We start from the raw sequence: 12,898 nt of genomic DNA on the forward strand, positions 1-12,898 counted from the left end.
TGTATACGTCTGCTCCTAGCCGGCCTGGATTTGATTTCCTGGTGCATGGAGAGGCAAAGATGCGGCAAATTTATTAAGAGGCGTAAATCTTCTGATACATTTGGGCCGTTTTATTCCTGCGCCGCGTGAAGCTCTCGTCTTAATATCCCCCCCCCTCAGTGACGACGCTGTTTATGTGGTTTTTATCTGCATATAAATGGTGATCAGAGATGAATATTTGCTTTGCGACCATTGTTGGTGGTTTTGGTTGATGGGCATTGTGTGCGTGTGATTGTCAGCTGTGTGCGCCAGCATGGAGGCCGACCCCCCCCCCCCCGCCCTCCCCACCTGCAGGAGGCTGATTCCCCCCCCCCCTCCCCACCTGCAGGAGGCTGATTCCCCCCCCCCTCCCCACCTGCAGGAGGCTGATTCCCCCCCCCTCCCCACCTGCAGGAGGCTGATTCCCCCCCCCCCTCCCCACCTGCAGGAGGCTGATTTCCCCCCCCCCCCCCACCTGCAGGAGGCTGATTCCCCCCCCCCTCCCCACCTGCAGGAGGCTGATTTCCCCCCCCCCCCTCCCCACCTGCAGGCGCCGGGAGCTTCGGTGGGGACTTGTGTCTCTTCAATGCTGGGAGAACAATGATTGACTGGAGGTCGGAGCGACAAACGTGTTCAGCCAGATCCAGGAACCAGTCTGGTCTCCACGGCCGGGGTATGGGGGTGAAACAGGCGGGCGGCGTCCTCTCTGGCTGCTCTACCTGTATATATTACTAATACAATGTGCGGGACCGGCGGACTCAGAGGAAGGTGTCACGTTCCCATTTTCTGATGCAAATCGCGATCGTTCGGCGTGTTTATAGTGAAGGGTCAGTCCAGTTTTATTAAAGGCTAATTCATTTGTAAGAAAAAGTTCTGCAAATTTATAATAGACGTTGCGTTTTAATTCCTCATCATTTTCAAGATCTCCGCTTGCTGTCAGAGAATTTGGAATTCTCCTGTTTTTCTCCAGAGGCTGAAAACTTGAATAGATCTAATACTTCTCACAGCTGAGGGTTTGTTACAATTGTATCCGGTCTAGACAATGCTCTGTGATGTAAACACAAGCGATAGTGTGATGGATTGTGGATAGACTGTGGTCTGAGCCTGTTCATGTATCACTGCATGTACCGGTGCATTTGCCATTCTGTCATCTAGGAAAGTTGGGTGATCGCCCTTGTGGAGTTGTAGAGGCGGCCACGTTGATTGTCACCCAGATTCAGATGTAATAGGTCACTTACCAGCAGAAGACGACTCCATGATTTATATTTACCGGGGGGTATTTTGGTTCAGGGGGACGCTGTGTATCATCTGCCGCTCCAGCCCTGCGCTCGCCCGTCTCTGCAGCCGGTTGTCAGGATCTTGTACGTGCAGAGTTCTGATTGTTGTGTAATACAGGAGGGCGCAGAACAGAAGCCGCTATTGACGCTGCAGAGATGTACGGCTGGGACCTGCCCGCTCCTTTATTCCCCGGGGTCTCCTTATTGCAGTTTTCTACTATAAATCCAAAATAGGACAAATTAAGGAGCCCCATCCCCTAAAGACACAATGGTGGCTCCATCAGAGCGGGGGCTTCTGGGTAATGCTGCGCTGGGAGCCGCTTCTATGTGCAGGGGCAGAGAGATTGTTCTAGCGGTAATGTCTGACCCGAAGTCCAGAGATGGCGGTCCCCCCCCCGGTCACACGACTGCTGCCAGGCAATGACACCAGCCAAAGAAAGGGCAATAATAATATAATATATCGCGGGAGCGGGGAATGTATCTCTTATCTACATTGCTGTTTATGAGTAAAGGGGCTCAAGATGATCACAAAGTATCTTTGTTCTGATCGGATCTGTGCTCGGGCTCGAAATCATCAAATAATATCTATGTTCTGGTTGGATCTGTAGATCTGTGTTGTGGTTGGATCTGTACATCTGGTTGGATCTGTGTTGTGATTGGATCTGTGTTTGGGATTTGATCTGTAGATCTGGTTGGATTTGTGTTGTGGTTGGATCTGTGTTTGGGATTTGATCTGTAGATCTGGTTGGATCTGTGTTGTGATTGGATCTGTGTTTGGGATTTGATCTGTAGATCTGGTTGGATTTGTGTTGTGGTTGGATCTGTGTTGTGATTGGATCTGTAGATCTGGTTGGATCTGTGTTGTGGTTGGATCTGTGTTGTGATTGGATCTGTAGATCTGGTTGGATTTGTGTTGTGGATGGATCTGTGTTGTGGTTGGATCTGTAGATCTGGTTGGATCTGTGTTGTGATTGGATCTGTAGATCTGGTTGGATCTGTGTTGTGGGTGGATCTGTAGATCTGGTTGGATCTGTGTTGTGGTTGGATCTGTAGATCTGGTTGGATCTGTGTTGTGATTGGATCTGTAGATCTGGTTGGATCTGTGTTGTGGTTGGATCTGTAGATCTGGTTGGATCTGTGTTGTGATTGGATCTGTAGATCTGCTTGGATCTGTGTTGTGGTTGGATCTGTAGATCTGGTTGGATCTGTGTTGTGGTTGGATCTGTAGATCTGGTTGGATCTGTGTTGTGATTGGATCTGTAGATCTGGTTGGATCTGTGTTGTGGTTAGATCTGTAGATTTGGTTGGATCTGTGTTGTGGTTGGATCTGTAGATTTGGTTGGATCTGTGTTGTGGTTAGATCTGTAGATTTGGTTGGATCTGTGTTGTGGTTGGATCTGTAGATCTGGTTGGATCTGTGTTGTGGTTGGATCTGTAGATCTGGTTGGATCTGTGTTGTGGTTGGATCTGTAGATCTGGTTGGATCTGTGTTGTGATTGGATCTGTAGATCTGGTTGGATCTGTGTTGTGGTTAGATCTGTAGATTTGGTTGGATCTGTGTTGTGGTTGGATCTGTAGATTTGGTTGGATCTGTGTTGTGGTTAGATCTGTAGATTTGGTTGGATCTGTGTTGTGGTTGGATCTGTAGATCTGGTTGGATCTGTGTTGTGGTTGGATCTGTAGATCTGTGTCCTGTCTATAATAATAATGTCTCCGGTCTTCCTTTTCTTGTTTCAGTTGTTGGATATTGGAGACTCGTGAGCGGCCGGCGGTTCCTGTAGACGATTGATCTCCCGGTAACAAACGTTTCCACAGCAAAACTGAGGTGAGGAGCTTGTGGTTTGGCAGAACTTGAGACTGATTGTGTCGTATGTATAATAATGTAGTGGTGACCCGTCCGATATATGGGGTCATCTCTGGAAGTCTCCCTCATATTCACCCCACAGCTGTCTAATGCCCGGGGAGGGGGAGGGGGAAAATCATGCAAAACATTGATAAACCTGGTGCACATTGTGAGGACTATTTTTTATCCGCTGGATGTTGCAGACACAAACCGTTCAGTACATAAGCCCCGTGGATAGTGAAGGAACAGAGCAGAGCAGCAGTGTAAAGAATGGGGAGCTGCAGAGCAGTTCCTGAGCTTACATTATGTCGAGGATTAAGAGAAATGTGTAAAATATTAAGAGACTCCACACGAGGACGAGTCCAGGATTTGTATGTCCTGGAGATCAAGTATCTGAGAATCTTCCTAACCGTTTATAGGGCAGCGGCACATTTATTAAAGTTCTACTATTGATTCTTTATAGGAAGGAAATCCTCTCCGCACCCCCCAATCCTCTCCGCACCCCCCCCCCCACATTCTCCAGATTTTCTACTCGTTCCTCCAGGTTCTGTCTCCAGGTTCCTTCCCTCTTTTCCAGATGTCCATCCAGGGACCTCAATGAGCCGCATCTGAGGTTTGGCACCGGCTGGCGCCGCTTGTCTTTAGGATTGGGATGAGTGCAGTTTGCAGATGACGCGTCAGTGAGGCCGGACTGACATTCCTGCGTCCCACCTGCTCGCACTTACAGGAGAAAAACATTATTTTTGGCAACGAAGAACAGAAAATCTGCAGCTGATCAGACGGAAGCGACGGGAACCCTCTGATCCGTGTAAATATTAATCACTGTATAATGAGACGTTCTGCTACTTTCTAATAGACTTTCAATGAAACACCATTTCAAGATCTGACCTAGTCCTGCTCACGCAGCTGAGGGTTTGTTACAATGTATCCGGTCTAGGCAAACCTCTGGGAGCTAAACATCTTTGACTGATACATTGTAACAAACCATCAGGGCAGGAGAGAGATTTGTGCTGCATTTAGCTGGCAGAATTACCTGTATTGATAAGTTGTAACGAATCCTCAGCTGTGTGAACGGGACTAGATCAGCTTTATGGTGTAGAAAACTCTCCTTTTTTTTTTTTTTTTTTTTTTTTTGCGCAAAAGTTTAGCGAATTTTCATTTTTTCCGCCCCCGTAACTCCTCCCCTTTTACAGATCTTTTTATCTTTTTTTTTTTTTTGCTCCAGTTTGTGGTGACCGCGAATCGTCATTTGTCCTGAACGAAGAAACACGTGAATTCCCCATAAAACTCGCAGTAAAAATATTTCTAGACGTTTATCGTGTTACCAAAACAGACGTCTTATCTCCGAGAGAAAATGTGGAATTTACAAGAAAACAACAGAGCAGAAATGTCACCTCCACAGCTCTCCGGTCGTGTGGGGGTTAAGTGGGTGCAGCGAGTGTTAGACCCGATCACTGAGCGTTTTGTGGGTGTGAAGTGACAAGTCTGCTCCACCTGTAGTGACTGGTTTCCGTCCTGTTCTGAATGGTCGCTGATGTGATGGAGGGGCCCCCGGGCGCACGATTCACCTACAACAGTCCAGAGGGGGATTTATTGGGGTGCCAGAATAGTGAAAATGATGGAACCGCTGGTTAGATCGGGGGTGACCCCCAATATGGCAGCCACAAGTCTATGGGTGACCTCATGCGCTCCTCCAGGCCGTGCTGGGACATGTAGTTCCGCTGCAGGTCGTGTCTCGTTCTGTTACATCCATGGACGGAGATTCCTCGTGTTTTATTTCTTTTATGTGGAATGTGAGTGGGAGCCGAGTCCTATATAATAACCTGCCCGAAATTATATGGAGGAAACCCGAACACCTCACCAGCAACCCCTCATCTCCTAATAGCCCAGTATAGGAGGTCATGAGGGCAAGATTCTCCTAGTAGGATTAGATACACAGCTCAGCAGACAGTATCACACATGATAGGATTAGATACAGGAGAGATATGTTGACTGTTCTCCTCTTCCTGCACATATATTCTTCTGCTTCTCTCCTTTTTTTCCTTAAGATTTGCCCCTGCCGCTCGCTGCACACGTCTTCTGCCCCAGTTTCCCGCCTCCGCCGCATTCTGCACACAACTTTTGCCCCCACCGCTCGCCGCACCCGTCTCCTGTACTCCCCGCACCCATCTCCTGCCCCCGCCGCTCGCCGCACACGTTTCCTGCCCCCTCCGCTCAAGTCTCCTGCCCCCGCCACTCGCCGCGCTAGTCTCCTGCCCCCGCCGCTCATGTCTCCTGCCCCCGCCGCTGGCCGCACTCGTCTCCTGCCCCCGCCGCTCATGTCTCCTGCCCCCGCCGCTCGCCGCACTCGTCTCCTGCCCCCGCCGCTCATGTCTCCTGCCCCCGCCGCTCGACGCACCAGTCTCCTGCCCCCGCCGCTCGACGCACCAGTCTCCTGCCCCCGCCGCTCGACGCACCAGTCTCCTGCCCCCACCGCTCGCCGCACCCGTCTCCTGCCCTCGCCGCACTCGTCTCCTGCCCCCGCCGCTCGCCGCACTCGTCTCCTGCCCCCGCCGCACTCGTCTCCTGCCCTCGCCGCACCCGTCTCCTGCCCCCGCCGCACTCGTCTCCTGCCCCCGCCGCTCGCCGCACTCATCTCCTGCCCCCGCCGCACTCGTCTCCTGCCCCCGCCGCACTCGTCTCCTGCCCCCGCCGCACTCGTCTCCTGCCCCCGCCGCATTCGTCTCCTGCCCCCGCCGCTTGCCGCACTCATCTCCTGCCCCCGCCGCACTCGTCTCCTGCCCCCGCCGCACTCGTCTCCTGCCCCCGCCGCTCACGTCTCCTGCCCCCGCCGCTCGCCGCACTCGTCTCCTGCCCCCGCTGCTCACGTCCTCGCTCTGATCTTTATTTGAATATTGGCTTTTACTTTCAGGGCAGTATTTGGAGGATTTCTGGCAGAACATTTGGGATTTTTGTTCTCTTCGCGTTGTTTTTAATGAGTATTTGCTGCCACATCCCGCCATCTGCAGAAGAGATTGTTACCCGCGCTCGGCCCCGCTGTCTCTCACTGTTGTCAGGGGGAAGGTGTGAGGTTTTCATGCAGCTTGTCTCCTCTGTACTCCGCGATTTATATGTGATCTGCCGATATGATGTCATATCCCGACCCTCGACTCCGGTCCTAATCCCTGACCTTATATTGTGCCCAATCACATTGCTCAATCAACCAACTGGGCTGTGGGCCGGGGGAGCTGCTCCTGGTGACTCTCTCCCCCTCGGTCCCGGACGCTCTCCCCCTCGGTCCCTCTCAGGTGCTCTTACTCATCCAGTATTAAGTGAACGCCATTTCTTGTGAGCAGTTACTAATCTGAGTTTTGTTTCTCTCCTGCAGTCGGAGATGGCGGATGTGCGGCTGGTGTCGAACATGAATATCGCTAAGACCCCTGCGTCCTGTGCGACCTCCCTCCTCCCCCGAGCAGCCCCAGCATTTACCCAGCCCCCGAGGAACAGCCGCGTCTCTGTGGGAAGTACGGCCCGGATTGATGGGAAGGTACGACCGCCGTGACGCCCTTCTCCATGTTACCCGTGATTAGAGGTCCTGACATCACACAGTGCGGTCACCTGACTCTCCGGCCGCGTCCTTGTATATGGAGAGCGTCCGCGTCCTTGTATATGGAGAGGAGCGGCCGTATCCTGTATATGGAGAGCGGCCGCGTCCTTGTATATGGAGAGCGGCCGCGTCCTTGTATATGGAGGGCGGCCGCGTCCTTGTATAGGGAGGGCGGCCGCGTCCTTGTATAGGGAGGGCGGCCGCGTCCTTGTATAGGGAGGGCGGCCGCGTCCTTGTATAGGGAGGGCGGCCGCGTCCTTGTATAGGGAGGGCGGCCGCGTCCTTGTATAGGGAGGGCGGCCGCGTCCTTGTATAGGGAGGGCGGCCGCGTCCTTGTATAGGGAGGGCGGCCGCGTCCTTGTATAGGGAGGGCGGCCGCGTCCTTGTATAGGGAGGGCGGCCGCGTCCTTGTATAGGGAGGGCGGCCGCGTCCTGTATATACAGCGGTAGTATCTAGTGCTGAGACCTGAGGTCCTAGCTCTTATGGGGTCTGTGTGGCTGGGGGGACACTCACATGCAGCAGCTTTACCTCCACTATCTATTTATATGCAGTAAAATGTTTTTGACTTGAATCAATGGGACCTGACGGGTGCTGGATTATCAGATCTTCTGGATTATCAGACAGTATTTATGTAAGGCCCCATGCACATGGCTGTGCCCGTCATCACGGCCCGTAAAATGCAAAAGATTTGACATGTGATATCTTTCTACGGCCCGGACACCTCCCCGTGAATAAACAGGAAGGTGTCCGTGGACAATAGCAGTGAATGGGTCCGGAATTACGGCCGTGTGCCTGGGGTCTGAGGGCTAAGAGACTTCAAGACGATCAGGAGCCCAAGACCCGGACTCCAGGATCTGCTGCTTCTGCTCCCGGTTCTATGAAGTTCTGCGCCGGGTGATTGGATTGTCAGATGCCGGATTACAGGACGGTCACAGCACATTTCGCGTTGTTTATTATTTTTGTGCCGCTGCCTTTGTTTCTAGGACGGTTTCGCTGGCGCTCCTTCTCCGCAGGGTAACTCTGCAGTTTGATGACGTGATATACGAGACTTTCTATTTGGCGATCAGAATCTCCGCCGTCCGCCAAGTTCTGCGTTCGTCTACAGGCTGACCCGGCATTGCGTAATGATTGGAAATCCTGACGACTGTCCGGGCTCCAACTTTCCAGTTATTAAGTGAGAGCGGCCGCCGTCCAGGAATGTGCGAGGATTTATCACCTGTCACCTTATAAACCGATAGCAGCGTTATATAATATAATAGACTGATGATGAGGGATCTCTGCTCCCTGTGCAGTGTTATATAATATAATAGACTGATGATGGGGGATCTCTGCTCCCTGTGCAGCGTTATATAATATAATAGACTGATGATGAGGGATCTCTGCTCCCTGTGCAGTGTTATATAATATAATAGACTGATGATGGGGGATCTCTGCTCCCTGTGCAGTGTTATATAATATAATAGACTGATGATGAGGGATCTCTGCTCCCTGTGCAGTGTTATATAATATAATAGACTGATGATGAGGGATCTCTGCTCCCTGTGCAGTGTTATATAATATAATAGACTGATGATGGGGGATCTCTGCTCCCTGTGCAGTGTTATATAATATAATAGACTGATGATGGGGGATCTCTGCTCCCTGTGCAGTGTTATATAATATAATAGACTGATGATGCGGGATCTCTGCTCCCTGTGCAGTGTTATATAATATAATAGACTGATGATGAGGGATCTCTGCTCCCTGTGCAGTGTTATATAATATAATAGACTGATGATGGGGGATCTCTGCTCCCTGTGCAGTGTTATATAATATAATAGACTGATGATGAGGGATCTCTGCTCCCTGTGCAGTGTTATATAATATAATAGACTGATGATGGGGGATCTCTGCTCCCTGTGCAGCGTTATATAATATAATAGACTGATGATGAGGGATCTCTGCTCCCTGTGCAGCGTTATATAATATAATAGACTGATGATGAGGGATCTCTGCTCCCTGTGCAGTGTTATATAATATAATAGACTGATGATGGGGGATCTCTGCTCCCTGTGCAGTGTTATATAATATAATAGACTGATGATGCGGGATCTCTGCTCCCTGTGCAGCGTTATATAATATAATAGACTGATGATGGGGGATCTCTGCTCCCTGTGCAGTGTTATATAATATAATAGACTGATGATGGGGGATCTCTGCTCCCTGTGCAGCGTTATATAATATAATAGACTGATGATGAGGGATCTCTGCTCCCTGTGCAGTGTTATATAATATAATAGACTGATGATGCGGGATCTCTGCTCCCTGTGCAGCGTTATATAATATAATAGACTGATGATGAGGGATCTCTGCTCCCTGTGCAGTGTTATATAATATAATAGACTGATGATGGGGGATCTCTGCTCCCTGTGCAGCGTTATATAATATAATAGACTGATGATGAGGGATCTCTGCTCCCTGTGCAGTGTTATATAATATAATAGACTGATGATGAGGGATCTCTGCTCCCTGTGCAGTGTTATATAATATAATAGACTGATGATGGGGATCTCTGCTCCCTGTGCAGTGTTATATAATATAATAGACTGATGATGAGGGATCTCTGCTCCCTGTGCAGTGTTATATAATATAATAGACTGATGATGCGGGATCTCTGCTCCCCTGTGCAGCGTTATATAATATAATAGACTGATGATGAGGGATCTCTGCTCCCTGTGCGGTGTTATATAATATAATAGACTGATGATGAGGGATCTCTGCTCCCTGTGCAGTGTTATATAATATAATAGACTGATGATGCGGGATCTCTGCTCCCTGTGCAGTGTTATATAATATAATAGACTGATGATGGGGGATCTCTGCTCCCCTGTGCAGTGTTATATAATATAATAGACTGATGATGAGGGATCTCTGCTCCCTGTGCAGCGTTATATAATAGACTGATGATGAGGGATCTCTGCTCCCTGTGCAGTGTTATATAATATAATAGACTGATGATGAGGGATCTCTGCTCCCTGTGCAGTGTTATATAATATAATAGACTGATGATGGGGGATCTCTGCTCCCTGTGCAGTGTTATATAATAGACTGATGATGAGGGATCTCTGCTCCCTGTGCAGTGTTATATAATATAATAGACTGATGATGAGGGATCTCTGCTCCCTGTGCAGTGTTATATAATATAATAGACTGATGATGCGGGATCTCTGCTCCCTGTGCAGCGTTATATAATATAATAGACTGATGATGAGGGATCTCTGCTCCCTGTGCAGTGTTATATAATATAATAGACTGATGATGAGGGATCTCTGCTCCCTGTGCAGTGTTATATAATATAATAGACTGATGATGAGGGATCTCTGCTCCCTGTGCAGTGTTATATAATATAATAGACTGATGATGCGGGATCTCTGCTCCCTGTGCAGTGTTATATAATATAATAGACTGATGATGAGGGATCTCTGCTCCCTGTGCAGTGTTATATAATATAATAGACTGATGATGAGGGATCTCTGCTCCCTGTGCAGTGTTATATAATATAATAGACTGATGATGGGGGATCTCTGCTCCCTGTGCAGTGTTATATAATATAATAGACTGATGATGAGGGATCTCTGCTCCCTGTGCAGTGTTATATAATATAATAGACTGATGATGGGGGATCTCTGCTCCCTGTGCAGTGTTATATAATATAATAGACTGATGATGAGGGATCTCTGCTCCCTGTGCAGCGTTATATAATATAATAGACTGATGATGCGGGATCTCTGCTCCCTGTGCAGTGTTATATAATATAATAGACTGATGATGCGAGATCTCTGCTCCCTGTGCAGTGTTATATAATATAATAGCCTGATGATGCGGGATCTCTGCTCCCTGTGCAGCGTTATATAATATAATAGACTGATGATGAGGGATCTCTGCTCCCTGTGCAGTGTTATATAATATAATAGACTGATGATGAGGGATCTCTGCTCCCTGTGCTGTGTTATATAATATAATAGACTGATGATGGGGGATCTCTGCTCCCTGTGCAGTGTTATATAATATAATAGACTGATGATGAGGGATCTCTGCTCCCTGTGCAGTGTTATATAATATAATAGACTGATGATGAGGGATCTCTGCTCCCTGTGCAGTGTTATATAATATAATAGACTGATGATGAGAGATCTCTGCTCCCTGTGCTGTGTTATATAATATAATAGACTGATGATGGGGGATCTCTGCTCCCTGTGCAGTGTTATATAATATAATAGACTGATGATGAGGGATCTCTGCTCCCTGTGCAGTGTTATATAATATAATAGACTGATGATGAGGGATCTCTGCTCCCTGTGCAGTGTTATATAATATAATAGACTGATGATGAGGGATCTCTGCTCCCTGTGCAGCGTTATATAATATAATAGACTGATGATGAGGGATCTCTGCTCCCTGTGCAGTGTTATATAATATAATAGACTGATGATGCGGGATCTCTGCTCCCTGTGCAGCGTTATATAATATAATAGACTGATGATGCGGGATCTCTGCTCCCCTGTGCAGCGTTATATAATATAATAGACTGATGATGCGGGATCTCTGCTCTCTGTGCAGTGTTATATAATATAATAGACTGATGATGGGGGATCTCTGCTCCCTGTGCAGTGTTATATAATAGACTGATGATGAGGGATCTCTGCTCCCTGTGCAGTGTTATATAATATAATAGACTGATGATGAGGGATCTCTGCTCCCTGTGCAGTGTTATATAATATAATAGACTGATGATGCGGGATCTCTGCTCCCTGTGCAGTGTTATATAATAGACTGATGATGAGGGATCTCTGCTCCCTGTGCAGTGTTATATAATATAATAGACTGATGATGAGGGATCTCTGCTCCCTGTGCGGTGTTATATAATATAATAGACTGATGATGCGGGATCTCTGCTCCCTGTGCAGTGTTATATAATATAATAGACTGATGATGAGGGATCTCTGCTCCCTGTGCAGCGTTATATAATATAATAGACTGATGATGCGGGATCTCTGCTCCCTGTGCAGTGTTATATAATATAATAGACTGATGATGAGGGATCTCTGCTCCCTGTGCAGTGTTATATAATATAATAGCCTGATGATGCGGGATCTCTGCTCCCTGTGCAGTATTATATAATATAATAGACTGATGATGGGGGATCTCTGCTCCCTGTGCAGTGTTATATAATATAATAGACTGATGATGGGGGATCTCTGCTCCCTGTGCAGTGTTATATAATATAATAGACTGATGATGAGGGATCTCTGCTCCCTGTGCAGTGTTATATAATATAATAGACTGATGATGCGGGATCTCTGCTCCCTGTGCAGTGTTATATAATATAATAGACTGATGATGAGGGATCTCTGCTCCCTGTGCAGCGTTATATAATATAATAGACTGATGATGGGGGATCTCTGCTCCCTGTGCAGTGTTATATAATATAATAGACTGATGATGCGAGATCTCTGCTCCCTGTGCTGTGTTATATAATATAATAGACTGATGATGAGGGATCTCTGCTCCCTGTGCAGCGTTATATAATATAATAGACTGATGATGAGGGATCTCTGCTCCCTGTGCAGTGTTATATAATATAATAGACTGATGATGGGGGATCTCTGCTCCCTGTGCAGTGTTATATAATATAATAGACTGATGATGGGGGATCTCTGCTCCCTGTGCAGTGTTATATAATATAATAGACTGATGATGCGGGATCTCTGCTCCCTGTGCAGTGTTATATAATATAATAGACTGATGATGCGGGATCTCTGCTCCCTGTGCAGTGTTATATAATATAATAGACTGATGATGAGGGATCTCTGCTCCCTGTGCAGTGTTATATAATATAATAGACTGATGATGCGGGATCTCTGCTCCCTGTGCAGTGTTATATAATATAATAGACTGATGATGAGGGATCTCTGCTCCCTGTGCAGTGTTATATAATATAATAGCCTGATGATGAGGGATCTCTGCTCCCTGTGCAGCGTTATATAATATAATAGACTGATGATGAGGGATCTCTGCTCCCTGTGCAGTGTTATATAATATAATAGACTGATGATGAGGGATCTCTGCTCCCTGTGCAGTGTTATATAATATAATAGACTGATGATGCGGGATCTCTGCTCCCTGTGCAGTGT

At 47.9% G+C, this 12,898-nt stretch overlaps 1 protein-coding gene across 5 annotated transcripts in view; it reads left to right on the forward strand.

Moving 5' to 3' along the window:
* MYLK (myosin light chain kinase) overlaps nt 1-12,898 on the forward strand; it is a 177,597-nt gene that overhangs the window by 15,541 nt on the left and 149,158 nt on the right. For 3 of the 5 annotated variants that reach the window (XM_075829024.1, XM_075829028.1, XM_075829030.1), the window contains exon 2: nt 6,506-6,664. In XM_075829024.1, the coding sequence (XP_075685139.1) occupies nt 6,506-6,664 (159 nt within the window). Of the gene's footprint in view, nt 1-3,032; nt 3,121-3,715; nt 3,947-6,505; nt 6,665-12,898 lie in introns of all 5 variants that reach the window. The other 2 variants (XM_075829025.1, XM_075829026.1) reach the window with 2 other exon arrangements.

This window comes from Rhinoderma darwinii, chromosome 6, assembly GCF_050947455.1.
Source record: "Rhinoderma darwinii isolate aRhiDar2 chromosome 6, aRhiDar2.hap1, whole genome shotgun sequence".
Lineage (NCBI taxonomy): Eukaryota > Metazoa > Chordata > Amphibia > Anura > Rhinodermatidae > Rhinoderma > Rhinoderma darwinii.